The following is a 27,875-nucleotide window of genomic DNA, read 5'->3' on the forward strand; positions in this document are numbered from 1 at the left end:
GGACTTTGATTAGGCCAGTCCAGACTACGAATCCGCTTTCTCTTAAGCCATTCCTTTGTACTTTTGCTTGAACACTTTGGGTCGTTGTCCTGTTGCATAATCCATTTACGACCCAGCTTCAAATCCCTGACTGATGGCATTAAGTTCTGATCAAGTATTTGTTGATAGGCCTGAGAATTCATGGGTCCCTGGATGATATGAAGCTGTCCAGGTCAAGAAGCAGATAGGCAAAGCCCACACCTTCACATTTCCACCCCCATGCTTCATTGTTAGGAGGAGGTTCTTTTCTTGATATGCAGTGTTGACTTTCCTCCAAACATGGTGGTTTTGATTGTGACAAAATAATTTAATTTTGGACTCATCTGTCTAGAGAATGGACTTCCAGAAGGCCTCTGGTTTGTTCAAGTGCTCTCGAGCAAAGTTCAAACAGGCAATTTGTTTTTTTTCTTGAGAGCAGAGGCTTCTTTCTAGCGACCCTCCCATGAATGCCATTTCTGTTCAATTTTCATCTGATTGTAGACGCATGTACCTTTACCCCAGATGCTGCCAGAGAGGTCTGCAACTCTCTAGATGTGATGTGTGGGTTGGCTTATACCTGATTTATTATTCTTCTGGTTGTTCTTGTTGATCATTTTGATGGGCATCCACTTCTAGGCTATGTTGCGGTGATGTTAAATGCCCTCCATTTGTAAATAATTACTTTAACTGTTGACGGATGGGGCTGGAATCTTTTAGAGAGGGTCTTGCAGCTTTCCCCACACTGATGGCCTGTCACTACTCTCTTCCTTACATCCTCACATAGCTCTTTTCCTCTCGCCATTGTTGATCTGTGTCAGTATGCCTTGGCACTACAGTGATTTGGTTGGTTTCCTCTCTTAAGCAGTGCTGACAAACCCTTTCCAAAGGATGTCTCATTTCATTGGTCTGCTTAATTGGTTAAAGTAGCACCCAAATGTGTTGCACTTTAATCTATTTCTTACTTGACTTCACCAATGCAGCTGGGGGCTCACTTACTTTTGCACATAGACTAATTCCATGTTTCATGATGTTTTTTTGGCCACTCACACAATTCCCTCTAAACATGCAATTCAACTAGACATTAAATATATAAATAAGAACTGTTGATAAAATAAGAAAATCATGATGAAACAACAGAAAAACTCTAAACTGCTCACAGGGTTCACATACTTTCAAGCAGCACTGCCTACAGAATATACACATAAACACCCTTTTTTTCTCCAAATGTGGTTACCAAACACTTCTGACAAAGATATGTAATGGAGGCTGTGATATTTTACAGTTCAAGAATAAACTTAATTTTTATAAAATGACATCAGTGCTCTGAAATAGTAAACATCTCTGGGAATCAGGGAACATGTATATATTACACTTGAATTAGAAAAATAGGTTTAAATATACAGTCAAGCCTGAAATGATTCATACCCCTGGCAAATTTTGACTTAAAGTTACTTTTATTCAATCAGCAAGTTTTTTCTTGATTGGAAATGACACAGGCGCCTCCCAGAAGATAATAAGACAATGTACAAGAGGCATCATTGTGGAAAAAAAATATTTCTCAGCTTTTATTTACATTTGAACAAAAAGTGGCATTCGAAAATTATTCATACCCTTCTCAATAATGAATAGAAAAGCCTTTATCGGCTATTACAGCAATCAAACACTTCCTATAATTGTTGACCAGGTTTTTGCATGTCTCCACTGGTATTTTTGCCCATTCATCTTCAGCGATGAGCTCCAACTCTTTCAGGTTGGAGGGTCTCCTTGCCATCACCCTGATCTTTAGCTCCCTCCACAGATTCTCAATTGGAAGTCAGGACTCTGGCTGGGCCACTGCAAAACGTTAATGTTTTTGTCCACTAACCATTTCTTCACCACTTTTGCTGTTAGTTTTGGTATCTCGATGTATTGCTCTTTTTTCATGGTGCCGTTAACTGTGATTAGGTTCCCTGGTCCATTGGCTGAAAAACACCCCCAAAGCATTGGTTCCCACCACCATGTTTGACAGTGGGGATGGTGTTCTTAGGGTTGAAGGCTTCTCCTTTTTTATGCCAAATGAAGGATACATCATTGTGGCCAAACAATTCAATTTTTGTTTCATCTGACCATAAAACAGAAGACCAGAAGTCTTCTTTGTCCAGATGAGCATTTGAAAAGGCAAAGCAGGCTTTTGTGTGCCTTATCTGGAGAAGTGGCGTCTGCGTCCGTGGAACCCAGCAGTGTACCATGTCCGTTGGACTAGTGTCACTTTTGGCTTCCGACCACTTCCTCTGAGATTTTCCATAGTGTGGAACGTCTTGTATTTTTTAATAATACTTTGCACTGTAGCCACTGGAACTTGAAAACATTTAGATGTGGCCTTATAGCCCTTTTCTGACTTGTGAGCAGCCACAATGCGCAGCCGCAGATCCTCAGTGAGCTCCTTTGTCTTAGCCATGACTGTCCACAAACCAACTGCAGAGAGCTGCTGTTTTTCACCTGTTGAGTTGATTAAAACAGCTGTTCCCAATGAATCAGGGTAATTAGGATGCTTTAGAACAGCTTGGACTATTTGGAATTGTATAGAACTTTGGATTTTCCCATAGACTGTGACACTTTACAAAGGGTATGAATAATTTTGGACATGCCACTTTTTGTTCAAGCTAAATAAAAGCTGAGAAATAATTTGTTCCACAATGATGGCTCTTGTACATTGTCTTATTATCTTCTGGGAGGCGCCTGTGTCAATTCCAGTCAAAAAACAACTTGCTGGTTGAATAAAAGTAGCTTTAAGTCAAAATGTGCCAGGGGTATGAATAATTTTGGGCTTGACTATACAAAAAATGCTGCCTATGCATCTTTAAAAAGTCAGCACATATCAGACAGCATAAACACTGATACCGATATATCAGCCGATGATATGGGTTGAGCGATATATGGGTCGGGCTCTAGCTCACACAGGTGTCAGGCTACCAGTGAGGTTGAGTCTTTTACCATTAAAAACATGTAGTTTGGGCTCTTGATGTGAACTAAGCATAGTTTGCTTGTTTTTACTGGAGATCCGTGTCACTGGAACTCATTTTCTCCAGCAGATTGGAGATGTGGTCATGTCAGTGCTGTGCTCAGTCACAGGGTGTGCACATTATCTGTGCAAAGGCACATCATAGAACAGTTTAATCATTTGTGATTTAATATCAGATCACACAATGAGCATCTACTCAATCTACATTCATTTAATGTGACATTTGCATTAAAAGTTCACTATGTAAGAATTGTGAAGCAGTTTATATGTATTAATGGTTTTTATTGCCAATGAATGGATGGGTTGGGAATGGATCGGAACTATTGAATTGAATTGAACTGATAATCAGTGAAAATTATTTCAAATCATTTTGTAAGAACTTTTCCACATTCTCTGACTCCAGCTGCTCAGATATGAATATTTTCTGCTTTTAAAGTAAACCGAATGTCTTCAGGTTGTGGACAGAACTAGACAGTAATGGCGCTTTTCCACTATACAGTTCTAGCACTGCTCGACTCGACTCAGTTTGGTACCAGGAACGACCTTTTCCATTACTATAGTACCTACTCAACGTGGGCGGGGTCGTCATAGCACGGCTGTGCGAAACTGCCGTGACTTTGTTTTATACGCGACACAAAACACATAAACAATGGAGGACATGGAGGCGATGGTGTACTTGCTGCTGTATGAGGCTTTTTGTCACACACAAAGCAAGAAAATTGAGCCGTATGGCTGTAACTATGGTTGTAATGCTGTTGCCGGTATTTAAAAATGCTGGGTTTAATTTTTGTGTGGGACGGCTCGTGACTCTTCCAGTAATGACACTCTCTGACCAATCAGCGGCCGGCAGTTGAAATGTTGACGTCACATTTATGGCGCTTTTTCACTACACAGTTCCAGCACCACTCGACTCGCCTCGGTTCTTTTTGCGTTTCCACTAGGGAAAGTACCTGGTACCTGGTCCTTTTTTAGTACCTGCTCTGGTGAGGTTCCAAGCGAGCCAAGCCGGTACTAAAATGTGACGTCGACACACTGCTGGCCGCTGATTGGTCAGAAGAGTTGTCGCTGGAAGAGTCATGAGCCGTCCGGCATTTTTAAATACCGGCAGCAGCGTTACAACCATAGTTACAGCTATACGGCTCAATTTTCTTGCTTTGTGTGAGACAGAAAGCCTCATACAGCAGCAAGTACACCACTGCCTCAATGTCCTCCATTGTTTATGTGTTTTGTGTCGCGTATAAAACAAAGTCACAGCAGTTTCACAGAGCCGTGCTATGACGACCCCGCCCACGTTGAGTAGGTACTTTTTTGTAATGGAAAAGGTTCCTGGAACCGTGTCGAGGCGAGGAGTAGTGTGGAAATGTGTAGTGGAAAAGCGCCATTAGTATCGACTCGGCTCGCTTGGAACCTCACCAGAGCAGGTACTAAAAAAGTAGCAGGTAGCAGGTAGCAGGTACTATCCCTAGTGGAAACGCAAAAGAAAAAAGAGTCGAGTCGAGTGCTAGAACTGTATAGTGGAAAAGCCCCACAACACACTCTAAACTTGGGAATTTGGGAAACATTGATCAACATTCTCAAATAATGAATTGAGGAAGTAATGGACAGATTCGTTTTTTAATGAAAAAATGGTTAGTTGCAGCTCTAGACAAGCTGCAGTTGTTTAGGTTGCAGCTTCTTGAATGTGAGGATTTGAAGCTTTTTCTGTGTCATACATTACATCTGTAGATTTTGGTACATTTTATAAACCAAACAATTAATCAGGAAAACAGAATCAATGATGGAAAATAGTTAGTTGCAGCCCTATCAGAACACTTGGTACAGCAGAGGGGGCTTTGCACATTGTCTGACACCAGCTGTCAATCAAAAAAAGAGCAATAGAACTGGACACATGAAACACAGTTACTTTATACAATCATTAGAAGATTAATGACGTGATTTAATTTGTTTGTTTTTAAATTCTGGTTCCCGTTCTTGCTCATGATTTTGAGTTGACGATTTAGATAAATGCCTTTACAGATTCATTTCTTTGATGATTTACCAGCTGAACTTGTTTTGACACACCATCATCTTCTGTTTTTAATAATAATAATAAATATAATAATAAAGGGACCTATGTTGCATGTCGTACCCACTTCTCTCTCCCCTTTTTTCCTGTCGGCCTCTCTGCCACTAACTTACTAATAAAAGGCAAAAAAACCAAACAAAAAGTAAAATAGTGATGTAAGGTGAGCGCAGAGAAACGTTCCTCCTTTAGCAGGTGAATGAAGTAAAGTGAGTATAACATTGTATAACAACAACAATCAGGCAAATAATAGTAATAGTTTGAATGTTATTGTAGTAGGAGGTTATATATGTGTGTGAGTTAATGTACAGATATATTCACACAAGGACTACAACCCTAAATTCAACTTAAAAAATAAAAAAGATTGTGAGCAACTGACTGTGTATTGGTGTTAGATAGTAATTAGGAGGTTTATTATCATTATTATTATTACTATTTTTTATGTTTTTATCGTTAAACCTCTGAAGGTTCTGTTATCCTGATCACTGCACCTGATTTGGCAAAAAACCCCAAAACCAAATCAAGTGTCTCCTCTTTATTATTATCAGAACAGGATGTTGACTGAAATAGGGGGTTAGTCTCCCCCCTTCACAATGTAATGATGTCAGTGTGGCTGAGGTGACTAATCAGTTCATCAGTAATGTAACACTAACACTGTTAATATGACAACAGTAAATGTGAGCTTTCATCCAGCTGTGTGCTCATGTGTAACAGCTGGCTCAATGTTGCTTCTCCACAGCGAATATTTGGAGACACGTCTGAGAAGAACCTCTACCTCTCCCAGCTCATCATCCTGGACACACTGGAGAAGTGCCTGGCTGGGGTAAGTACCCCCCCCACACACACACACACACACCCTGCTGCCCCCACTGTAGAAAACAACAAGCAGCATATAGACACTCATTTTTTTTATCAAACTAGAGGAGAATTGTGTCAATATTAAAATAATCTTACCACATTAGGATGGCTTTTAAAAAAGATTTTTAAGACTCAGTATTTGTTCAGATGGTGTTTCTAAATTTAAATGTAAATCCAACCTGAGTCACATAAGATGTGATGTGTTTTTCTGTTTTACTCTGAAATCCAACCCAGAAGTGTGTGTGTGTGTGTGTGTTCACACGCAGACACAAACTTCTGTTAATGTATTTATCCTCCATCAATCACGCTCTCCTCAGCCGTCCAGCAGGCCTGGATGACATTAACAGGTGTTTCCTCCTCACTCCAGTCAGTGAACTGCTCTCAGCTTCCTGTACAGGTTTTTGTCATTAGTGTTAACAGTCACATGGAAGCCAGATACCTGTCTTTATGTGTGCTTCTCAATTACAACTGCTCTTATATTTGCATCCATGATTTTTAAAGAAAGTAGAGTAGTAGTAGCAGTACAGCTCCTGCTTTTCCATCCACATACTCCATAATGTACACCCCAGTCATCATCACTGTTAAGTTTTACTGTATCAATTTAGATCATGGCACATGTATGCAACATCGTTTAGGTAAAACTTCTGTTCAAAGCAATAATCTGTTACATTGTACATGAAACTTTTCATATGTGTAAATTCAAAACATTAACTCATTTTATGAGTTTTAATGGCAGACTGGAATAAAAACAGACAGTCATATCATCATAATTAGAGAGTTCTGCAAAGAATCACTAAACAGTGTCACCAAATTACTGCCCACATCTCCATGTAGATAACTGTTCAGCCCTGAGCCCATATTTATGAAGCTTCTTAACCCCTAATTGCTCCAGATGTGTAGTGTTGAGTGGTCAGACTAGAAAAGTGCTGTATAAGTACAGTCTATTTACCATTTACTATGCTCAATAGAAAATAATCTTATGAGAGATTGTTCACACAATACATTTCCTAACATTTATTTATTAGTTTTTCTTTTACAAAATTTAGGTTTTTAACTGCAATTAATTCATTTAGTTGTTGTGTTTAATCTGTTGTGTTGTCTGTGTGGTTTTTTCTGTATTCCTGCTGCAAACTAAATGCCCTTCTGTAGGTGTAGTTAAATGAATTGAACAGTGGAACAGATGATGTTATAGTGGTGTGCCACACCTTACTATATGTGTCTGTGTAATATATGCAGGATGCAGCAATGTTATGGGAATTTTAAAACAATGTGGGTGAACAGGGCTGATTGTACACAGCTGAGTGAAATGAGGTCTACCTGCTCTTTTAATGTACTTAGCGTAGAGTGTTCAGTGCTGTGTTAACCTGCTACACTAACTGCATGTTACAGCATCACAGAGCATACTGTGCCTACAGTCAGCTGACATTAAATACAATGCACACTCTAAATGTATGTGACAATTGAAAGGATTGGAAATCAATCATATTTTATTTAACAGATAGTGATCCATCAAAAACATTTCTGGAATTCCTGATCCTTATCCAGATTCTGATCCCAATCCTGATCCCAATCCTGATCCCAATCCTGATCCCAGTCCTGATCCCAATCCTTATCCCAATCCTGATCCCAATCCTTATCCCAATCCTGCACTCCTTGATAAATTCCCAGTTAAATGGAAGTGAATCTCTCAGGAAGTGTTGTTGAAGAGCTTGATCACTACATAAGATTTAGAAGTTATAGTGATAGTTGTTTTTAACAACTGTTTAACACATGGCTCCTTTGTCACCAGAGTTAACTGGGAATGTAGCATGAAGCTAATCGAAGTGTTGTTGCTATGGTTACCTGTGATTAATTTACCTTTAGATAAGTTAAGTTTACCTTGATGCAGAAACACTGATGATATGGATTGTTAACATCTGGCCCACACTCCATCCACTCAGTGAGGTCAGTGTGGACAGTTTAGGGGTTCTGCTACAGGCCATGTTAGAAACTGACTAAATGTCTCACTGGGCCAGTCAGTAACCTGTTTTAACCTGTTCTTTGACCTGGAGTCTGACTGCCTTCCTCTTACTTGTCCTCTCCTTCTCAGCAATCAAAGGACTGCTTGCGTCTGGATGAGACCATGCTGGTCAAACAGCTTCTGCCAGAGATCTGCCATTTCATCCACACATACCGCGAGGGCCACCAGCACGCCGCCGAGCTCCGGGCCTCCGCCTCAGCCGTCCTCTTCTCTCTGAGCTGCAACAACTTCAACGCCGTCTTCAGCCGCATCTCCACCAGGTAGCCCTGCTCACAGTGTGTTTATGGGACAGCGTGTAGTGACTAGAAACTTTTTGATACTTCAGCATATGCATACATAAGGTTAATATATGGACCCCAGGAAGAGTAGCTGTTGCCTGGGTAACAGCTAATGGGGATCCAAATAAACTAAACTAAACTAAACTAATGTAAATTTATTGCACATAATACAAGAAAAAAAAACATGCAAACATTTTTTGAGATAAGGAAAAGATAACATTAAGCAACCAGAGAGAAATGTGCAGAAGGAGCCAATAAAACCCATAAGGGCTTGTTGGGTGGCCCTCCTATGATGAGACATGCACACAACAGAAAACCTTAAGAGTAAAGAAATACAGACAAAGACATACCAAAGCTCACCAAAAACAAACCGTAGATTACTGATCAAAGATATTGTATACACACAAAGTAAAACAGACATTACATAAATGATTAATTGATAATGAAAAGAATCATTAGCTGCAGTTTGTGGATGACTGGAAGTTAGGACTGCATGGGTAATAATTGAGTGTATTTTTATACGACTAGACTTGTAGGAGAATCATATCATGATGAAGAAGTGTCCCTGTGTTTTTGACCAGTACACTGCAGCAGAATACATGTGTGTATGTGTCCTCAGGCTACAGGAGCTGACTGTGTGCTCGGAGGACAATGTGGACGTTCATGACATAGAGCTGATGCAGTATATCAATGTGGACTGCTCCAAGCTGAAGAGGCTGCTGCAAGGTTAGCTTCTAATGTCCTCACATGTTTGCATGATCTTAAAGGTGTGGTGGTGGTGTAATGTGATTATATTCTTATCATTAGAGCTTGTCTTTAGAAAGCGTTCATTCTGTGTGTTTTCTTTCAGAAACTGTTCTGAAGTTTAGAGCCCTGAAGAAGCCTGCTCAACTAGCAGTCATCAACAGTTTAGAGAAGGTTGGTCTTTCATTGTTCACAGGTATCTCAGTCCTGAAATGAAATAGTATAGTTTGTTTACTACAGCATACATATCCTCTTTGTAGATCACTGTAGGTCATGTGTTCTCCTCTGAGAACAAACATTCAAAAACAAAAGAGAGAAATTTATATTGAATATTTTATGGTTGGTGCCCTCTGGTTTTGCATTAGCTGGACAGAATATCATTACTTTCTTCTCTTTATATAGCTGAAGAGCTTATTTGGGTACAGTATATCAAACTTTACATAAAGAACTAATGTGGCATTCTATCAGAGGCAGAGCAGACAGTCACACTAAGCCTGACAGCATCCTGCTACACAACACAAGAGCCACAGACTGAGTAATAACTCACACTAGCTTTCCTGCTAAAGCTCATTCTTATCGAACTTACATGAATATGAACACACATGTTGTCCTGCACCTTAGCTTGTTCAATGAGCCACTAAACAAACATTCACAGGGGAAAAGGGCACGGCTAGTGTCAGGCTAGATAGCTGCTTAGCTGCAGCACAGTAAACAACATGTAAACGTAAATGCAAATGTTACTTCACACTTTTAGATGCTGCTGTGGTTCTTACTCTTTAACATCACTAGTTGTTCCTAGTAAACAAACTGCTGTATCTATAAGTGATGGGCAGACAGTGTGTTGTTACTGTTACTTATTGTTTACTGTGTCACCATTGGCTGCCAGCTGCTGTCAATCAAACACAGACCTTTTGAGTCTGAACATCAAAGTACATCAAACTTTTTTTCTTCATTTTAAAAAAATAAAATCTATTTTATTGAACAGTTTGGTTTATAGACATGAAAATGAGTCAGTTGTTTCTCACTTAACATAGCGAAATGATACACTGTCCACTTGACATTCGGTCACTACACAATGAAGAATGATTAAAATAAAAGCAGAATAAACTGACAATGAAATAAGGGGGAAAGGTAGGGTGGCATCAGTTGCACATGTTTTAAAATCCACATCATTATACAGAGTGTATTGCAGTGTGACAGCTGTAAACTTTACACATTCTTTCCTCTAAACATTCTTTATCACTCTACAGGCTTTTTGGAACTGGGTGGAGAATTACCCAGATGAGTTCACCATGCTTTACCAGCGACCACAACAAGATATGGCAGGTATGAAGATATTGAAGGAGTTTAGTACATCTTCACTTCAGTGTGCTAACCCTTTTGGAAGTGAAGTGGCTGTCAATAACTGTGTGTGTGTGTGTGTGTGTGTGTGTGTGTGTGTGTGTGTGTGTGTGTGTGTGTGTGTGTCTGTGTGTGTCTGTGTGTGTCTGTGTGTGTCTGTGTGTGTCTGTGTGTGTCTGTGTGTGTCTGTGTGTTGTACAGAAGCTGCAGAGAAGTTGTTTGACCTGGTGGACAGCTTTGCAGAGAGTGCCAAGAGGAAGGCAGCAGTGTGGCCTCTACAGATCATCCTCCTCATCCTCTGTCCAGAAATCACACACACCATCTCCAAAGACACCGTGGAAGAGAGCAAGGCCAACAAGGTGACAGGAAAGCGCAAACACACACACACACACACACACACACACACACACACACACACACACACACACACACACACACACACACACACACACACACACACACACACACACACACACACACACTCTCCAACACTCACTGTGTTCCTTCCCTGTGCTGTGTGTGTTCAGAAACTGTTCATGGACAATTTGAGGAAAGCTTTAGCGGGCCAGGGTAGCAGCAAGCAGCTGATGGAGAGTGCTGCTATCGCCTGTGTCAAACTGTGTAAAGCCTCCACCTACATCAACTGGGAGGATCACTCCACCATCTTCCTCCTGGTCCAGTCCATCGTCATGGATCTCAAGGTCTGATCCCCTTTCTGTAAACTCTGTTCATGTTGTAGTTATTCATATTTTCATAGAGGTTTGTTACTATAGTTACTAGAAATTATACTGGTGAATTTTCCACAACATTCCTTTTAAAACCCCAATTCCAAAAAAGTTGGGACGCTGTGTAAAATGTAAATAATAACAGAATGTAATGATTTACAAATCTCATAAAACCATATTTGAATCACAATAGAACATAGAAAACATATCAAATGTTTAAAGTGAGAAATGATACTGTTTCGTGAAAAATATTAGCTCTTTTTGAATTTGATGGCAGCAACATGTCTCAAAAAAGTTGGGACGCGGGCAACAAAAGGCTGGAAAAGTAAGTGTTACTAAAAAGAAACAGCTGGAAGAACATTTTGCAACTAAATAGGTTAATAGGCAACAGGTCAGTAACATGACTGGGTATAAAAGCAGCATCTCAGAAGTAAAGATGGGCAGAGGTTCACCAATCTGCAAAAAACTACGTCTACAAATTGTGGAACAATTTCAGAAAAACATTCCTCATTGTAAAATTGCAGAAACGTTGAATATCTCATCATCTAAAGTAAATAATATCATCAAAAGATTCTGAGAATCTGGAGAAATCTCTGTGTGCAAGGGACATGGCAGACAATCTATATTATATGCCCCTGATCTTCGGGCTCTCAGGCAGCACTGGATTAAAAACAGGCATGATTCTGTAATGGAAATCACTGCATGGGCTCAGTAACACTTCCAGAAATCATTGCATTCTGTTTTTATTTACATTTAACACAGTGTCCCAACTTTTTTGGAATTGGGGTTGTTATTGGACAGAATTATTCTAATTTTCTTTATACCTCTGTGCTGGTGATATGAATGTTTTCAGGTTGTCCGTCCTTCCATCTTTCACATTCTTTTATAAATGTGATATCTCAGGGAATATCTTGAGGGAATTTATTCAGATTTGGCACGAATGTTGACTTCAGGGGTATTCTATTCAAATTCACTGAGGTCCAATTAGTGAAAATGTCCTCAAGTAAAGGTCTGGAACATCATCTGTGTTATTTTTCAGTAGCTTGAAGTAGCATTGTAGTTCCAACAGCATCTGTGGCTAGATTGGAGACTGTCAATAAATACAGTGGAATTCATTTATTAAATGGTAAATGGTAAATGGACTGTACTTATATAGCGCCTTTCTAGTCTTTTCGACCACTCAAAGCGCTTTACACTACAACTCATTCACCGCATTCACACACATTCATACACTGATGGCACAGCAACGGGAGCAATTAGGGGTTAAGTGTCTTGCCCAAGGACACATCGACATGTAGACTGGAGGAGCCGGGAATCGAACCGCCAATCTTCCAATTGGAGGACGACCGCTCCACCTCCTTAGCCACTTAGAGTTTACACTCAACTAGTGGGATTCAAATCAATAATTAAATAAAATAATAAAAAAAGATAAATAAATGTTCTTTTCTTATATCAAATAAAGATGGCATTTCAAAATAAAGTGCATTACAGAAAGCTTTTGATAGTGCTTCTTAAATAAAGTGATTAGTTTAAAAAAATAGGAAATAAAATGCGCCCGTTAAAATCAAAACGCTCACTCAAAATGTAACGATCCTTAATATGTCATCAGGTACAGGTCTGGTTCCGGATAGGATGGCGTCTGGATCCGGATTCAGACCGCGGTCCTCCTATTAGTGACATCTGGTCTACTTGGACTCAAGGATGAACTGATCAGATTAGATACTCGACTCGGTTTGGTACCAGAAACGACCTTTTCCATTACTATAGTACCTCCTCAGCGTGGGCGCGGTCGTCATAGCACGGCTCTGCGAAACTGCCGTGACTTTGTTTTATACGTGACACAAACACATAAACAATGGAGGACATGGAGGCAGTGGTGTACTTGCTGCTGTATGAGGCTTTCTGTCTCACACAAAGCAAGAAAATTGAGCCGTATGGATGTAACTATGGTTGTAACGCTGCTGCCGGTATTTAAAAATGCCAGGTTTAATTTTTGTGTTCATGACTCTCTGACCAATCAGTGGCCGGCAGACTGTTGACGTCACATTTAGTATCGGCTCGGCTCGCTTGGAACCTCGGCAGAGCTGGTACTAAAAAAGTACCAGGTACCAGGTACCATCCCTGATGGAGACACAAAAAAACCCGAGTCGAGAAAAGCGCCATAATAGGATAAAATGATGCAGTGATGACCTTTTATATTCAAAAGTTCAAAGGTCAACTTCACTGCTACATTATAATGTTCTGCAAAAAAAATAACTAGATAAATAAACAAATAGATAAATAAATGAAATAAATAAATTAACAACAACATATCAAAACAAGGTTGGATAAAATAATAATTAAAAAAAAAATTTAAAAAATTAAATAAAATAAAAAGGAGAGACTAAAGAGGAGAAAGAAAGGAGGGATTTTCTCTCTCTCGCAGACTCTGCCTAGGAAGTATCATCAGTGTCTGGAGCAATAAGGAGATTATTAGCAACATAGGTTAGCAAGGGATTCCAGATCTTGTGGAAAGATTCAAAAAAGACTTTTCTGACCATTATTCAACACAATAACTCAGTATTAGAAGGGGAGATGTATAGAAAGCAGTGTAGAGATCAGTTTGTCAGCTCTGGTGTTACTGATCAGCTGCATGTGTACTCTGATAGAATCTGTCTGTATTAAGTTGATGTGGAGATCACAAGAGAAAACACAGATTCAAACACATGGGACTGTATCCATGTGTGTGAGACTTTTGGTTTCATGAAAATATTAAATGTGTCAACTTTGGTATATTTTAACATCTTCATGCATTGTCTCGTATAGTTTTAATAGTGAACGGAGTTGTACAAGTAATCACTGTTATATTAATTAGAGATATAAGGGGGAGGATGTCAAAGTTATGTTCCAAGTATAGTGGAGGGTCCAAAGAGAATAATACTAAAACTGTGGAACTCAGTGATGTTAGTGCAGACCCTAATGTTGCATGTCTGCTGGACCCTGAGAAGACTTAGGAGCACTACTTAGTTTCCATCACTTCTTGCTCTGATAAATTACTGAGTATATTTGATCACAGATGTGCTTTTGAATGACCTTTTGTGAACTGTGGCCCTCCCTGTCCCATCAGGCTTTGCTGTTCAACCCAGCCAAACCCTTCTGGAGGGGGACGGGCAGCCAGAACGCTGACGTGGAGCTTATGATGGACTGCTTCGTCTCCTGTTTCCGCATTAATCCTCACAACAACCAGCACTTTAAGGTGGACTGGAGTGATGAGTTAAAGTTTGCAGTGTTAGTGCGTAACAGGATCCTCTGGGTAATCCAGTGGACACAGCTGTGATCGGTTTGTTCTTTGTCTTGAAGGTCTGTTTGGCCGCCTCCTCCCCCTCCACCTTTCACTTTGTCCTGGTCAACTCGTTGCACAGAATAATCACCAATGTAAGTGTGAGGAGCTTTTTCAGACGTCAGTGTTAAAAGAACAGCTTTGTGTGTGTGTGTTCACCTGTCCCTCACACTGCACCGTCTGTTTCAGTCTCATTTGGACTGGTGGCCTAAGATCGATGCAGTGTACTGCTACTCCGGTGAGCTTCGCTTCATGTTCTCAGACACCCTTAACCGGGTGCTGCAAGGCATCGGCACTCACGCTCCACTACGTATGACACCGGTAAGACTACCTTTACTCTATTTAACATATTACAGCCAGTAAAGATGTCACTTTTTTTGAACTTGTGACCAAGATACACGCTGACTGGAACGTTTTACAGTGTAAAATCAACCTCTGTCAGTACTCTATAGTGAACAGACTAATGCTGTTACTTATTGGCCGACATATACACCAATACCGTTACATCTGCAGTAAGCTGATATCTGCTGATACATCATTCTACTTCTAATGTTGCCTGAAAGGGCCACAAAACATGACCTGAGCTGTAATGACTGTATAGTAATTATATAGTAACATCATTTCCATTCAGAGTTGCATTTCAGAAATGATGTGGAGATCTTCTCTCCACAAGACTTATTTCCATTGTGGTCCTTGAGGACATTAAATCCTGTTGTCATCAGTAAATCTCATGTGCAATGTGTTCTTCCCTGCTCAGTCTGTGGCTCTCAGATCCAAGCACACTCCATCCTACTGAACATTTGCTGTCCTCCCTGTTGTCTCTCACAGAGTCTGACATTCAAAGGGAAGATGACCACCAGCCTTAAGTTCAAAGAAAAAGCCACAGAACTGGACACTCGAAGTTACAAGTGCCTCCTCCTCGCTCTGGTCAAACTAATCCACGCTGACCCCAAACTCATGTTGCATGTGAGTGTGCTGCTGCAGCCTGTGATTTTTATTCAAATCTCTACATATATATTTTTTTTAATGGAATGGCTTTTTGAAGCTGAATTTGACAGACTTGGCACTTTGCTCATACTTTTTTTTCCATGTGTGTATTGTGTGTTAGAACCCAGTGAAGCAAGCTCCAGAGATGCAGAGCAGCACAGCAGAGCTCATCACCGGCCTGGTGCAGCTAGTGCCTCTAACCAACACCACCCAGCTCTCACAAGAAGCCATGGAGGTCAGAGGCACAGTCCTTCAAACATTCCATCTCTGTGCATTTCATGCTCTCACCTTCATGATAGAAGACCAGACGAATTCTGACCTTCATCAAAAGAATCTAAATTGAAGCAGCTGAGGCAGAGATATCCTGACACTTCCTGCAGATGTGTCATATTAAAAGCCTGTCAGGAATGGCAAGGATTATGCCCTTTAAAAACACTGGAATGCTTTTAATGTGAAACTTCTGTGTGGGAAGTTCGGAGTTACATTCATAGTTTCATTTAGGTTTTAGAAAAGGAAAAAAAACAGTTATATGTTTAAAAATAGAAAGTAAGAGCAGCAGAGTGGTGAAAGTTGAGTCACTGTCTTAGTTTATGACTAAAATAGAATTTAAGACATTTCATTATGTTTGTGCTTTCTTCTCTTTAATCCTGTTTAGCTTTATTGCATTGTTGCTTTTTGTCTCCCCCCCCCCCTCGGTTTGTCCTCCTGTTTTGTGTCCTGTCTCTGTCCAGGCTCTGTTAGTTCTGCACCAGCCAGAGACCATCGAGCTGTGGAATCCTGATGCCCCTATAGAAACGTTCTGGGACATCAGGTACTCAAAAATGATCTCATCTTTCCATAAAGAGAGGAGGGACAGGCTCTGCAGGTGTCTGCTGTGACTCAGTCATGATGTACACAGTAGCTCTACAGCATCTATACAGCCCTATGCATTTGTCAAAACTTCAGACTGGTACCATATATGTGATCTATCAACAAGTAGTACAATGGTTTTTATATTTTAAAAAACTGTATACAAATGGGTGGATCCATGTTGGTGGAACAGTTGATAGTTTAGTCAATGGATATAAAATGATTGACCTTTTTCTTAAATGCTTCCTTCATGTGAATGTTGTGGTTTCTGTGGTGCTCTATGATTTTAAGCAGAATATCTTTGAGTTGTGAACTGCTGGTTGGGACAAAACAAGACATTTAACGTTGCACCTTGGGTTTTGGTAGACTGTGACTTTCTCCATTTTATGTAGCAAACTGATTAATTAAGAAAACAATTGTCAGATTTCTGAATAATGAAAATAATAGTTAGTTGCTGGTCTGGAACATTCTGAGCCTTAGTTCTGTCCAAACATGAAATGATGGTATAAAACATTTGAATTGAATTTTGAGATTTCACTCCCAGTGTTCCCATCTTGCTTAACAGGAAGTTTGGTGTTGTCATGGAAATGATGACCAGTCAGCTGTTACCCTGTTTTTACAAACGTATTAGTATTTTGTGAATCTGCATGGTGACCATGGACCTATAGACATCAATCACCTTCAATAGAATAGATCTTTATTGTCCATCAGGGTCTTTCTTACAACAAATATAATTGTTGAAGTTTCAGGATAATGACCTTCCTCCACCCGTGTCTCTCTTCAGTTCACAGGTGCTCTTCCTCATCTGCCGCAAACTGATTGGCCAGCAGTTGGTCAATGGGACAGAAGTTCTCAAATGGCTGAGGGAGATCCTCATCTGCAGGAACAAGTTTCTGCTCAAGAACAAGGTTTGTTACCACAGCTGTAATAGAGATGTGACATCAATCTGAATGCTAACAAGCTTTCATCTTCAGAACAAATGATGCAATCTCTCTTTGGGCCAATCAGTACAAAGCAGTGACCATGTGGCTGAGTAGATTAGCGGTGGTGTGAATGTTCAGAAAGATGTGAAAGTATATCTTCAATCCTTCAGGAGTGTGCCACGATGGGCGGCAGCATCCCCGTCTGCCGGCAGGCGCAGACCAAGCTGGAGGTGTGTCTCTACATGTTCCTGTGGAGCCCGGACACTGAGGCCGTGCTTGTGGCCATGTCGTGTTTCCGCCACCTCTGTGAGGAGGCTGACATCCGCAGCGCTGCCGACGAGCTGCCCGTCCAGACCATCCTGCCCAACTACGCCACCTTCAGTGAGCTGGCCTCCGTCAGCAACATGATGGGAACAGGTCAGCCAAAAAAACTTCCAACCCTGTTCAGTTTGTGTTTTTATACGACTCATAAAGGCTTTACCAACAAGAGCTTTGACTGTTTTTATTAACATTGAGGTTGTTGTATTCACAGGCCGCTCCACACTACAGAAGAGAGTGATGGCCTTACTGAGGAGGATAGAGCACCCTACACAAGGAAACATTGGGGTAACGTTCATTCCAAATTAGTTTTCTTCCAATGACTGTCCTTCATTTATCACTGCTGGCTGAGACTGCAGATGATTCACATTAGGAGCATCCACAGCTGATTCAACTTTTTAAAATTTAAACAAAATGAAGGCTATGAATAGATTTTCAGAAATGTGGAAGTAAATTGCAAGTAATTTGAACATTTTGTCACAGTCAATGATAATAATGTTCAACTAGGACAGTCTTACATTTCTGTGACAAACCTCCACATCAAAGCTCAGATGTCTTGTTTAGTAATGTCGTTTTCCACTATACAGTTCTAGCACTACTCAGCTCGACTCGGCTCAACTAGACTCGGTTTGGTACCAGGAACGACCTTTTCTATTACTATAGTACCTACTCAACGTGGGCGGGGTCGTCATAGCACGGCTCCGTGAAACTGCCGTGACTTCGTTTTATATGCGACACAAAACACATAAACAATGGAGGACATTGAGGCAGTAGTGTACTTGCTGCTGTATGAGGCTTTCTGTCACACACAAAGCAAGAAAATTGAGCCGTATGGCTGTAATGCTGTTGCCGGTATTTAAAAATGCCGGGTTTGATTCTTGTGTGGGACGGCTCATGACTCTTCCAGCGATGACACTCTCTGACCAATCAGTGGCCAGCAGTGTGTCGACGTCACATTTAAGTACCGGCTCGGCTCGCTTGGAACCTCACCAGAGCAGATACTAAAAAGGTACCAGCTACCAGGTACTATCCCTGATGGAGACACAAAAAAAACTGAGTCGAGTAGTGCTAGAACTGTATAGTGGAAAAGCATTAGAGGCATGTTTGCAGTCTTTTGTTTAATGCTGTTAATGTGTGTTGGTTTTACCTTCAGGCTTGGGAGGACACATATGGTAAATGGGACCAGGCCACCAAACAGATCCTCAACTTCCCCAAAAACAAGGCAGATGATGGGCAGGTAAGCATGTTACATAGAGGGGGGGGTCTGTCCTCTCTTTATACCTTTTGACTGAACAAAATGTGGACTGGGCTTCATTTCTCTGTCAATCAGGGTCATGTACCAGGAAGCCTGGTTAGTAAATTAGCAGCTATCTTTGGGCATTGGTTTTACCAATATGATGAAGCTGGCTCACATTCAAAAGCCAGTTCAGATCAGTGATTCACTACAAGACAAGAGGATTGCAGGAAAAGTTGCAGCAGTTTGAGCTGGTTAGTTGCACATGTCAGAAGCTGTTGCCTGATGTCTTCAAAAACCGAATGAGAATGTAGCTGTTTGTCTTCAGCCAGTCAGGGAACAGCACAATGGTGCGTGTGCGTCACTAAACTGCTGGGGCTCACACACTTGTGGTTTTTCGACTGACGGTGTTGCTGCTGCTACCAGCCCTGTGTTTCACATAGAGTTTCACTTTGATAATGGTAATAGAATCAGTAATAGAATGTTTCATATCAATTTATTCTAGTTTTCATTTCTATTCAGTGAAGACAGAATGAAGTCAAGCAGTGTGTGCTCAAATGTGAAAAATGAATAAATAAATAGTAGCTTTCTTTCTGACGGGCATGTGTCTGGTTGGGACTGATGGTTTTTTTTCTTCTGGTAAATGGTCATGTGACCTAGTGGAACATGTGTGTCTGCGTCATCATTTATTTTTAAGTCTCCATTTCCACCCGGCAGTATTTTCAAAAGTCTGTTTTAGAGCAGCAGGTGTCTGTAGTAGATGTTATGTGTTTTAAAATGAAAATGTGTTAGTGTGGATGTAACATGTATTCTCTACAACAGCTGCTGCTTTACCTGAACTACTTCCCTTTTTAAGTCTGTGTTGTAAACCTTTATTTCTTGTGTTTGTTTTTTTTTTGTGCGTGATTAAAATGTGAACCTGTGCACAGTAAACAAACGTGTCTTTAGAATACATGTTCAGATGTAGTGTGTAGTGCTTCTTCCACTCAGTGTGTGTCTGTCCCTCCACAGCAGGAGTGGATCAACATGACTGGCTTCCTGTGTGCTCTGGGAGGTGTGTGCCTGCAGCAGCGCAGCACCCCCGGCCCAGCCACCTACAGCCCCCCTATGGGGCCCATAAGTGAACGCAAACACTCCATGATCTCCATGGGCCCCTGCGAGGTGTCCAACCCTGTGGGCGCAGCCACCTCCTGCTCCTCGTCAGCCTCCAGCGAGACACCGGTCAGCCGCTTCCTGGACCGGCTGCTGTCTCTTCTGGTGTGCGGCCACGATCGGGTCGGCCTCCACGTCCGCACCAATGTCAAAGACCTGCTGGGGCTGGAGCTCAGCCCCGCCCTGTACCCCATGCTCTTCAACAAGCTGAGGAACAGCATCGGAAAGTTCTTTGACACGCAGGGGCCGGTAAGTGCAGACACATTTTACCCCCATCACATATCTGCTGCTAATGATAACATACTGTATTAATGATGGACAAATGAGGGTTGCTGAGAATGAAAATACACACTGATGACAAATTAAAGTGGGGGTGTTTGGTAGCTCTGTTATGCATTTTGTCCCCTTAGAGGGAAGGGTCACTGCAAAGTAGTTGTGAGTGATCACCTTTATCCTATGATGAAACATTTCTGTCCTGATGGGAGTGGTCTGTTCCATCTATAGGACAGGAGGGCTCACTGAATGGTTTGATGAGTATGAAAATGATGTGAATCACATGTTATGACCTTCACAGTCTCTGCATTTAAAACTATTTTGACCAACATGTTATATGGTAGCCCAACACCATACTAACACACGTTATGTTGGTTTGTCCTTTAATTTGTCCCCTGTCTGTACATGAAATACTAAAATGTTTCTTGTATAACAAACGATTAGGAACACTTTTCAATGTAATGCACTCCAGTACATCACCATCACCCACTATGACCTCAATAATAAACATAAAGTAGAATGATCACCTTCTGACAACATCAACAAAAACTGATTGCATTAGATTGCACAGGTGTACCTAATAAAGTGCTCAGTGAGTTTAAATGTGTAATATTACAGTTTTTAAGTTGTGTATGGCTTCATAGATGTGTATCTGACATGTGCTCCATGGCTCTGCTCTCTTCCAGGTTCCTATCAATGACACTAACACCCAGTTTGTGGAGCAGACCATAGCCATCATGAAGAACCTGCTGGATAACCACACAGAGGGCAGTTCTGAACACCTGGGACAGGCCAGCATTGAGACCATGATGCTCAACCTGGTCCGGTCAGTACTCGCACCCACTGATGGAGTTCAGCTTGACTTATACCTCCAACAGAGATTCCCCCACACCCCAAACCTCTAAGACGAGCACAGAGAAAAACACAAAAAGCTGAAATATCTCAGGTGAAATAACCAAAACTGTTCATGTAGAAAGCTGATGGAGGAAGTAGGTGACATCAGTTGTGTTATTTAGATTAAAAGTCCACTGTAGAGCTCATGTTTTTTATAAGTATCATAAGGGGGGGGGGGGGGGGGGGTTTGTTGTTGCAATCTGCAGCCTCACCACTAGATGCTACTATTGGCGCTTTTCCACTACACCGTTCCAGCACGACTTGACTCGCCTGGACTCGCCTCGGTTCTTTTTGTGTTTCCACTAGGGAAAGTACCTGGTACCTGGTCCTTTTTTAGTACCTGCTCTGGTGAGGTTCCAAGCGAGCCAAGCCGGTACTAAAATGTGACGTCGACACACTGCTGGCCGCTGATTGGTAGTTGTCGCTGGAAGCGTCATGAGCCATCCCACACAAGAATCAAACCTGGCATTTTTAAATACCGGCAGCAGCGTTACAACCATAGTTACAGCCATACGGCTCAATTTTCTTGCTTTGTGTGTGACAGAAAGCCTCATACAGCAGCAAGTACACCACTGCCTCAATGTCCTCCATTGTTTATGTGTTTTATGTCGCGTATAAAACGAAGTCACGGCAGTTTCGCGGAGCCGTGCTATGACGACCCCGCCCACGTTGAGTAGGTACTTTTTTGTAATGGAAAAGGAACCGTACGGAGTCGAGGCGAGTCGAGGCGAGGCGAGTCATGCTGAAACTGTGTAGTGGAAAAGCGCCATAAGTCCTACTCACCGGACCTTAACACTCCAGTGGTATGTTCAGTGGGAAACAGCCTCTCCTCTGACTATCTGCAGGAGCAACAAATCAGCACAGAGCCCACTGAGGGTTTAATGAGGAACACAGATTAAAGCAGAAACAAGCAGCCAGTGTAGACTTTCTAAGGTACAACAGAGCAAAGAAAAAGAACATTACAGTTATTGACTCAAGTATCCATTATTTGGTGTAGACAGTATTTTTCAATCTCAACTTAATTGTCGCACAAGAACATCTCATGTGTAGAAAAATATATACTTATATAAAATAATTTCAAAGCATAAACCATGTAAACATTGCATTAAATAGTGTGATTTGTGGCTGAAGATTTGAATGTCAAATTCTGACTGACTTCTCTTGGAATGAAAAACCAAATATTGCTGAAGAATGAGTTGCCACAGTCTAAGACAGACCACACTGGATCTGTTTTAGATGTACTGATTTGTGTTCCTCCCCTTAGGTATGTACGCATTCTGGGTAACGTGGTCCATGCTATCCAGATCAAAACCAAGCTGTGCCAGCTGGTGGAAGTGATGATGGAGAGACGAGATGACCTGTCCTTCTGCCAGGAGATGAAGTTCAGGTCAGTGACATTTACACACACACAAACACACACACACACACACACAGTGACAAGTCTTAAACCTGTGATGTGTTTTCTTTGAGTCAGTTTGGAGCTGTCATTTGTGCTCTGTTGTTTGTAGGAACAAGATGGTGGAGTACCTGACTGACTGGGTGATGGGAACCTCCAACCAAGCAGCTGATGATGACATCAAGTGCCTGACGAGGTACAGCTCTGTTTCATCTCCCCACGATACAAAGACTGAGGCGAGCACAAGAAAGCACACTTCTTAACATTTCTTCATCTATGTGATGTGTGTGATGTGTTTGATGTGTTCAGGGACCTGGACCAGGCCAGTATGGAGGCAGTCGTATCTCTGCTCGCTGGTCTTCCTCTGCAGCCCGAGGAGGGAGATGGAGTGGAACTGATGGAGGCCAAGTCCCAGCTCTTCCTTAAGTAAGAACACAGAGGTCACTCAAAACTGAAAAACTAGGAATGGAAAATAGCACTAATTATGAGAAGTAAAGACCATAACTCACAGTTCAGTGTGACATTTGAGAATGACAGACTTTACTCAGCTTTTATTCTGAGTGTATCATTCTGTTTAACACAATGGTTTTTGTGCACACGGTTACTTAGATTGCTGCAGGTCACTGTGAGAGATGGTGACAGGATAAATCCATCTGCATTGGAATGTCACGTGGAGGTTTTGTTATTGGATGAAAGATACAGGAAAACTGACCACACTGGCCTTATGAACTTCTCTATTTGTATATTCAATTAAAGTCCAGATGAAAGGAAAAATGCCTTTATAACCCATTTAGATCACGTAGGTCATATGGTGTAACTTTTTAATTTATGCCAAAAAATACAAAAAAATAATTTTCTTTGTATTCTTCTATCAAAATTCAATCATGTTTTTCTCCTGTAAAACAAAATCACAACAAAAGTCATCTCAAGGCGCTTTTCACATAGAGCAGGTGTAGACTGTACTCTTTAATTAAATTTAAAGAGACCAGCAGTTGGAGACAACAGCAAGGAAAAACTCCCTTTTAACAGGAAGAAACTTCAGGCAGAACCAGGCTCTAAGTGGGCGGCCATCTGTCTCCACTGTTGGGGTTGAGAGAGAGAGGGAGAAGGAGAAATAAATGATTTCATGACATCTACCCATCAATCAATCTGAGAACAAATGTGTGGTACATTTTCTAACCACACTACTGGTGTTGGTGCTGTGCAGGTACTTCACCCTGTTCATGAACCTGCTGAATGACTGCAGTGAGGTGGAGGATGAGGGTCAGGCAGTTGGGGGACGCAAGAGAGGAATGTCCCGCCGCCTGGCTTCACTTCGTCACTGCACTGTTCTGGCCATGTCCAACCTACTCAACGCTAACGTAGACAGCGGCCTCATGCACTCCATCGGTAAGACAAACATATCACCTCACTCTATTTAACAGCATTTAAAAATGTCACTGTGTGCAGAGAAGTTACATCATGTTGGGTAAAATTCCTCCCTCCCTTCCTTCCCCCACAGGTCTGGGCTACCACAAAGACCTGCAGACTCGAGCCACCTTCATGGAGGTGCTGACCAAGATCCTGCAGCAGGGGACAGAGTTCGACACGCTGGCTGAGACAGTGCTGGCAGACCGCTTTGAGAGGCTGGTGGAGCTGGTCACCATGATGGGAGACCAGGGAGAGCTGCCCATCGCCATGGCGCTGGCTAACGTTGTTCCTGGCTCTCAGTGGGTGAGTAATCAGTAGTTTACCATTATCAACCCTCTCTGTACGTATGCACTGACATGCTGCCATCAGCTGTGGGGATGGGAACTGATGTTATTTGTGGTACGTGCAGGACGAGCTGGCCCGAGTCCTGGTGACACTGTTCGACTCGCGCCACCTCCTCTACCAGCTGCTGTGGAACATGTTCTCCAAAGAGGTGGAGCTGGCCGACTCCATGCAGACACTCTTCAGAGGAAACAGCCTGGCCAGCAAAATAATGACCTTCTGTTTCAAGGTAGAAAACACTGCAAGTCACCTGAGATCTGTATTAAAAACATCCTAACATGTCAACATGATTAGATTACATGTTGAGCTGGAATACTTGATGATAATTACAAACACCTCCAGTATATGTGATATGACTTCTGTCTGGTTGCATGTATGTAATTAACTGAGTTGTGTGTGATGTCAGGTGTATGGAGCAGCATACCTGCAGAAGCTACTGGAGCCTTTATTAAGAGGAGTCATCACCACACCTGATCACATCAGCTTTGAGGTGGATCCCACCAGGTAAGAGTCTGCATTACTGCTGTGACAACATGTCCTATTCATACAGTTAAATTTTCACACAGCAGCTCAACATCACTCATAAACTCGAAAATGTCATCGTGTCTTCAGGCATTAAAAATGAATCCCGCTGTCCACATGGTGGTGCTGTGAATACCACATGTTCAGATATGTTCCTTCCACACAGTTCCTAACTCCAGCCTGAGACCTTTTCTACTTCTTTTAACTCTATTAACAAAATATTAAATACAACGGATGTGTACATGTATATTTAACATTTGCCACTGAGCTGAAATTCCAAAAGGACCAAACAAACAAAAAGAGACAATAGGAAAACAATCCACTATTCAAACTGTTTGATACTGTATTTAAACTGACACGTGCCAGTTCACCCTCTTCTGGACCAGGGTTAGATGTTGGTCAGACACTGCCCAGCTTTGGTAAACTGGTGTGTGTATCAGGGTCATTTAAAGAATAAAACCTAATTTTCTAAATTTTTCTTATTGTCGACAAATCTTGTGCTGATATATCTTGTTCCTCAGTGCTGTAGATTTCTGTTGTTGTCCAAAAAAAACCAAAAACACATGACTGAGCCACACTGCTGGACTGGGTGACATGTTCCTTCCTCCCTGAAAACGGAGGTTACTGTAGCTTCTTTAGAGATGGCTCCAATTCAATAAGATATGAAGCTGCCCAGGTGTGGAAACATGGCTCCCTTTACAGAGCTTCACTGTCTTGTTGTGCCACATAACACAACCTGTTCCTCACCTTGACTTTGTACTGAAGTGCTTTAACAAATGTATAGATAGTACAACACAAGGTCAAGAGATGTGAAAGTTTCTATAGCAGCTGTAAAACAGGAGCTGCTTGTTTGTCTCATCAGACTTGAACAAGGTGAGAACCTGGAGGAGAACCAGAGGAACCTGCTGCAGATCACTGAGCGCTTCTTCCAGGCCATCATCGGCTCGTCCAGCGAGTTCCCCCCACAGCTCCGCAGCGTCTGCCACTGTCTCTACCAGGTAGACCCCCCTCCCCTTTCTCTCTCGCTCTCTCTCTCTCTCTCTCTCGCTCTCTCTCTCTCTCGCTCTCTCTCTCTCTCTCTCTCTCTCTCTCTTGTGCTCTCTCTCTCTCTCTCCGCTCTCTCTCTCTCTCTCTCTCTCTTGCGCTCTCTCTCTCTCTCTCTCTCTCACTCTCTCTCTCTCACTCTCACACTCCACCATGGCCCCAAGCTGCTCACCTTGCCCCCTCTGCCCTTACCTGTTTGTGTGCAGTGTCACTTACACATTTCAAGCTCCCGCCTCTCCACTCTGAGGCTTCCTGATGCTTCCTGATGCTGCTCAACTCACTGCTCTCTACATCACACGCATCAGTGCACAGCAGGACATTATCTCTCAGCTAAATAGATTCTGATCTTCTGTTTGAACATTTTCACGTCCCAGAGTTTCCACATGCTCAGTGTTGATACTGTAATGTCAGGGCAGGCAAGCACCTGAAGCATCATGGGACAGTAGAACCTTAGTCATTTAAAACCAGGACCTTATATTCTTGGTTTTTGCCATCAGTTAATTGTTTACGTACCTCAGTCTAGAAGTGCAGTTGTATAGTAAACATCTGAACTCAGTCTGTAGATGAAAAGATCAATTTGGTCAAACTGGAAGAAATGTTAACATCAATCCATTTGTGGAAATGATTAGTGGACCCACAGTGTGTAAACAGAATATATCTTGGTTGTAAAGTGACACACATTCTGTAACACAGGAGCACATAGCAAAAGCATTGGTAGTCTCATATTAGAGACAGTAATATATATATATATCATAATAATATCACAGGCGGCAGCAGTAAATAGCCAACTTCACAGTTTCCCCTCATATGTCTTTGTGCTCATGGCTCCACTCTCACCAACCTTATTTCCAGCAGCTCGGCTAAAAGAAAGCAAATCACAGAAACATGAAACCAAATGAATGCTAATGTACTTTGTGTCCGCTCGATGTGCAAAGTTGACTCTAAGTTTGTTGTTTTATAGTTATGCCAGATGTTTTTTGTTTTGTTTAACAGCTTGTTCAGGTTCCACCAAGTAGTCATGAAAAACAGTTAATGCAGGTTTGAATGCAGGTGTCTTAGTGAAGTAGAATCAAAAACATTTCTTCCACTCAAAACACATGAACATGACATAGATTGATCCAGACTTCCACACACAGCACAGCTGGTCTAATGAGTTACCAAAGCAGCAACTCCCTTTCTTTACATGGAAAAGTAATATATAGTAAGACATTTATACCCAAAAGATAAGCTGGCTGTTGCATGTACTGCATTACACTTATAAGAGGTGAAATGTAGTGTTAACAGTGGATGAAGTGTCTGATGAGATTCTATGATTGATGGCAAAAACCATCAAGATGAGGTCCTGTGTCACACGTGTAATAGGTGTTGACTCTACAGCTGTGATCACACCTCATCTGTCAGGCCATGATGTTTAGACTCTTTCACATCAATCTTAATCAGAGGAGAAGACATGTGCTTCCATCTCTGTGGAGCATGAGAACCAGATGAGCTGTACATTGTTCAGTTTGAAACCAGTGACATAAACATGGAGGTTTGGTTTAGCAGGAAATATAGAACCCTGCCAACTTCTTTACCCTACATAGAGTTTAAAAGACAACATTGTTTAAGATGTTAAAAATAGTGAGCAGCACCTAGACATTGATAGGTGTATCCATACACACATCTACACTAATAAATGACCCAGTGATGCACTAGCTGTGATCACATCATAGGAAGATGATAGCTGACTGACATATGAATATGTTGGTCTAACAGTACACACAGTCCACATCCACTGAGTTTGACTTTGCTTTTATTTCAACTGAAATGTGTGAGCAGCTTCACTCTGCTGCTGCTGCTGCTGCTGCTGCTGCACCACCCCTCCAACTGTGGAACAGAAGCTCCCTTCACTGCTTGCACCCTTCAGCTCAATGAATAGATAACATTGTTAAGGTGTTCAATTAGCCACTAATGTAAAATGCTTCATACACACAAAACTTAAGTGTTTTGGGTTTCTGATCACAGATTTTGTATTTTTTTTCCCATCTGGTTACATGTTTGATTTCTCATTCTCCATTTTGGACTTCCTTTTGCAGCTGTGTAGACACAAACTCACACACACACACACAGACACACACACACACACACACACACACACACACACTAAAAGAAATCAAAGCACACCA

At 41.7% G+C, this 27,875-nt stretch overlaps 1 protein-coding gene across 3 annotated transcripts in view; it reads left to right on the plus strand.

Moving 5' to 3' along the window:
- The window catches only part of nf1a (neurofibromin 1a), an 89,562-nt gene that overhangs the window by 9,703 nt on the left and 51,984 nt on the right, over positions 1 to 27,875 (plus strand). For 2 of the 3 annotated variants that reach the window (XM_062418456.1, XM_062418458.1), the window contains exons 3-29: positions 5,821 to 5,904; positions 8,029 to 8,219; positions 8,857 to 8,963; positions 9,088 to 9,155; positions 10,232 to 10,307; positions 10,524 to 10,681; positions 10,850 to 11,023; positions 14,154 to 14,282; positions 14,387 to 14,461; positions 14,556 to 14,687; positions 15,195 to 15,332; positions 15,475 to 15,588; positions 16,085 to 16,164; positions 16,987 to 17,110; positions 17,296 to 17,542; positions 17,658 to 17,731; positions 18,597 to 18,680; positions 19,689 to 20,078; positions 20,789 to 20,928; positions 22,261 to 22,383; positions 22,505 to 22,588; positions 22,702 to 22,818; positions 23,600 to 23,781; positions 23,894 to 24,105; positions 24,212 to 24,373; positions 24,551 to 24,648; positions 25,529 to 25,664. In XM_062418456.1, coding sequence (XP_062274440.1) covers positions 5,821 to 5,904; positions 8,029 to 8,219; positions 8,857 to 8,963; positions 9,088 to 9,155; positions 10,232 to 10,307; positions 10,524 to 10,681; positions 10,850 to 11,023; positions 14,154 to 14,282; positions 14,387 to 14,461; positions 14,556 to 14,687; positions 15,195 to 15,332; positions 15,475 to 15,588; positions 16,085 to 16,164; positions 16,987 to 17,110; positions 17,296 to 17,542; positions 17,658 to 17,731; positions 18,597 to 18,680; positions 19,689 to 20,078; positions 20,789 to 20,928; positions 22,261 to 22,383; positions 22,505 to 22,588; positions 22,702 to 22,818; positions 23,600 to 23,781; positions 23,894 to 24,105; positions 24,212 to 24,373; positions 24,551 to 24,648; positions 25,529 to 25,664 — 3,699 coding nt within the window. The remainder of the gene's footprint in view (positions 1 to 5,820; positions 5,905 to 8,028; positions 8,220 to 8,856; positions 8,964 to 9,087; positions 9,156 to 10,231; positions 10,308 to 10,523; positions 10,682 to 10,849; positions 11,024 to 14,153; positions 14,283 to 14,386; positions 14,462 to 14,555; positions 14,688 to 15,194; positions 15,333 to 15,474; positions 15,589 to 16,084; positions 16,165 to 16,986; positions 17,111 to 17,295; positions 17,543 to 17,657; positions 17,732 to 18,596; positions 18,681 to 19,688; positions 20,079 to 20,788; positions 20,929 to 22,260; positions 22,384 to 22,504; positions 22,589 to 22,701; positions 22,819 to 23,599; positions 23,782 to 23,893; positions 24,106 to 24,211; positions 24,374 to 24,550; positions 24,649 to 25,528; positions 25,665 to 27,875) is intronic. The other variant, XM_062418457.1, reaches the window with a different exon arrangement.

This window comes from Scomber scombrus, chromosome 5 (genome assembly GCF_963691925.1).
Source record: "Scomber scombrus chromosome 5, fScoSco1.1, whole genome shotgun sequence".
NCBI lineage: Eukaryota > Metazoa > Chordata > Actinopteri > Scombriformes > Scombridae > Scomber > Scomber scombrus.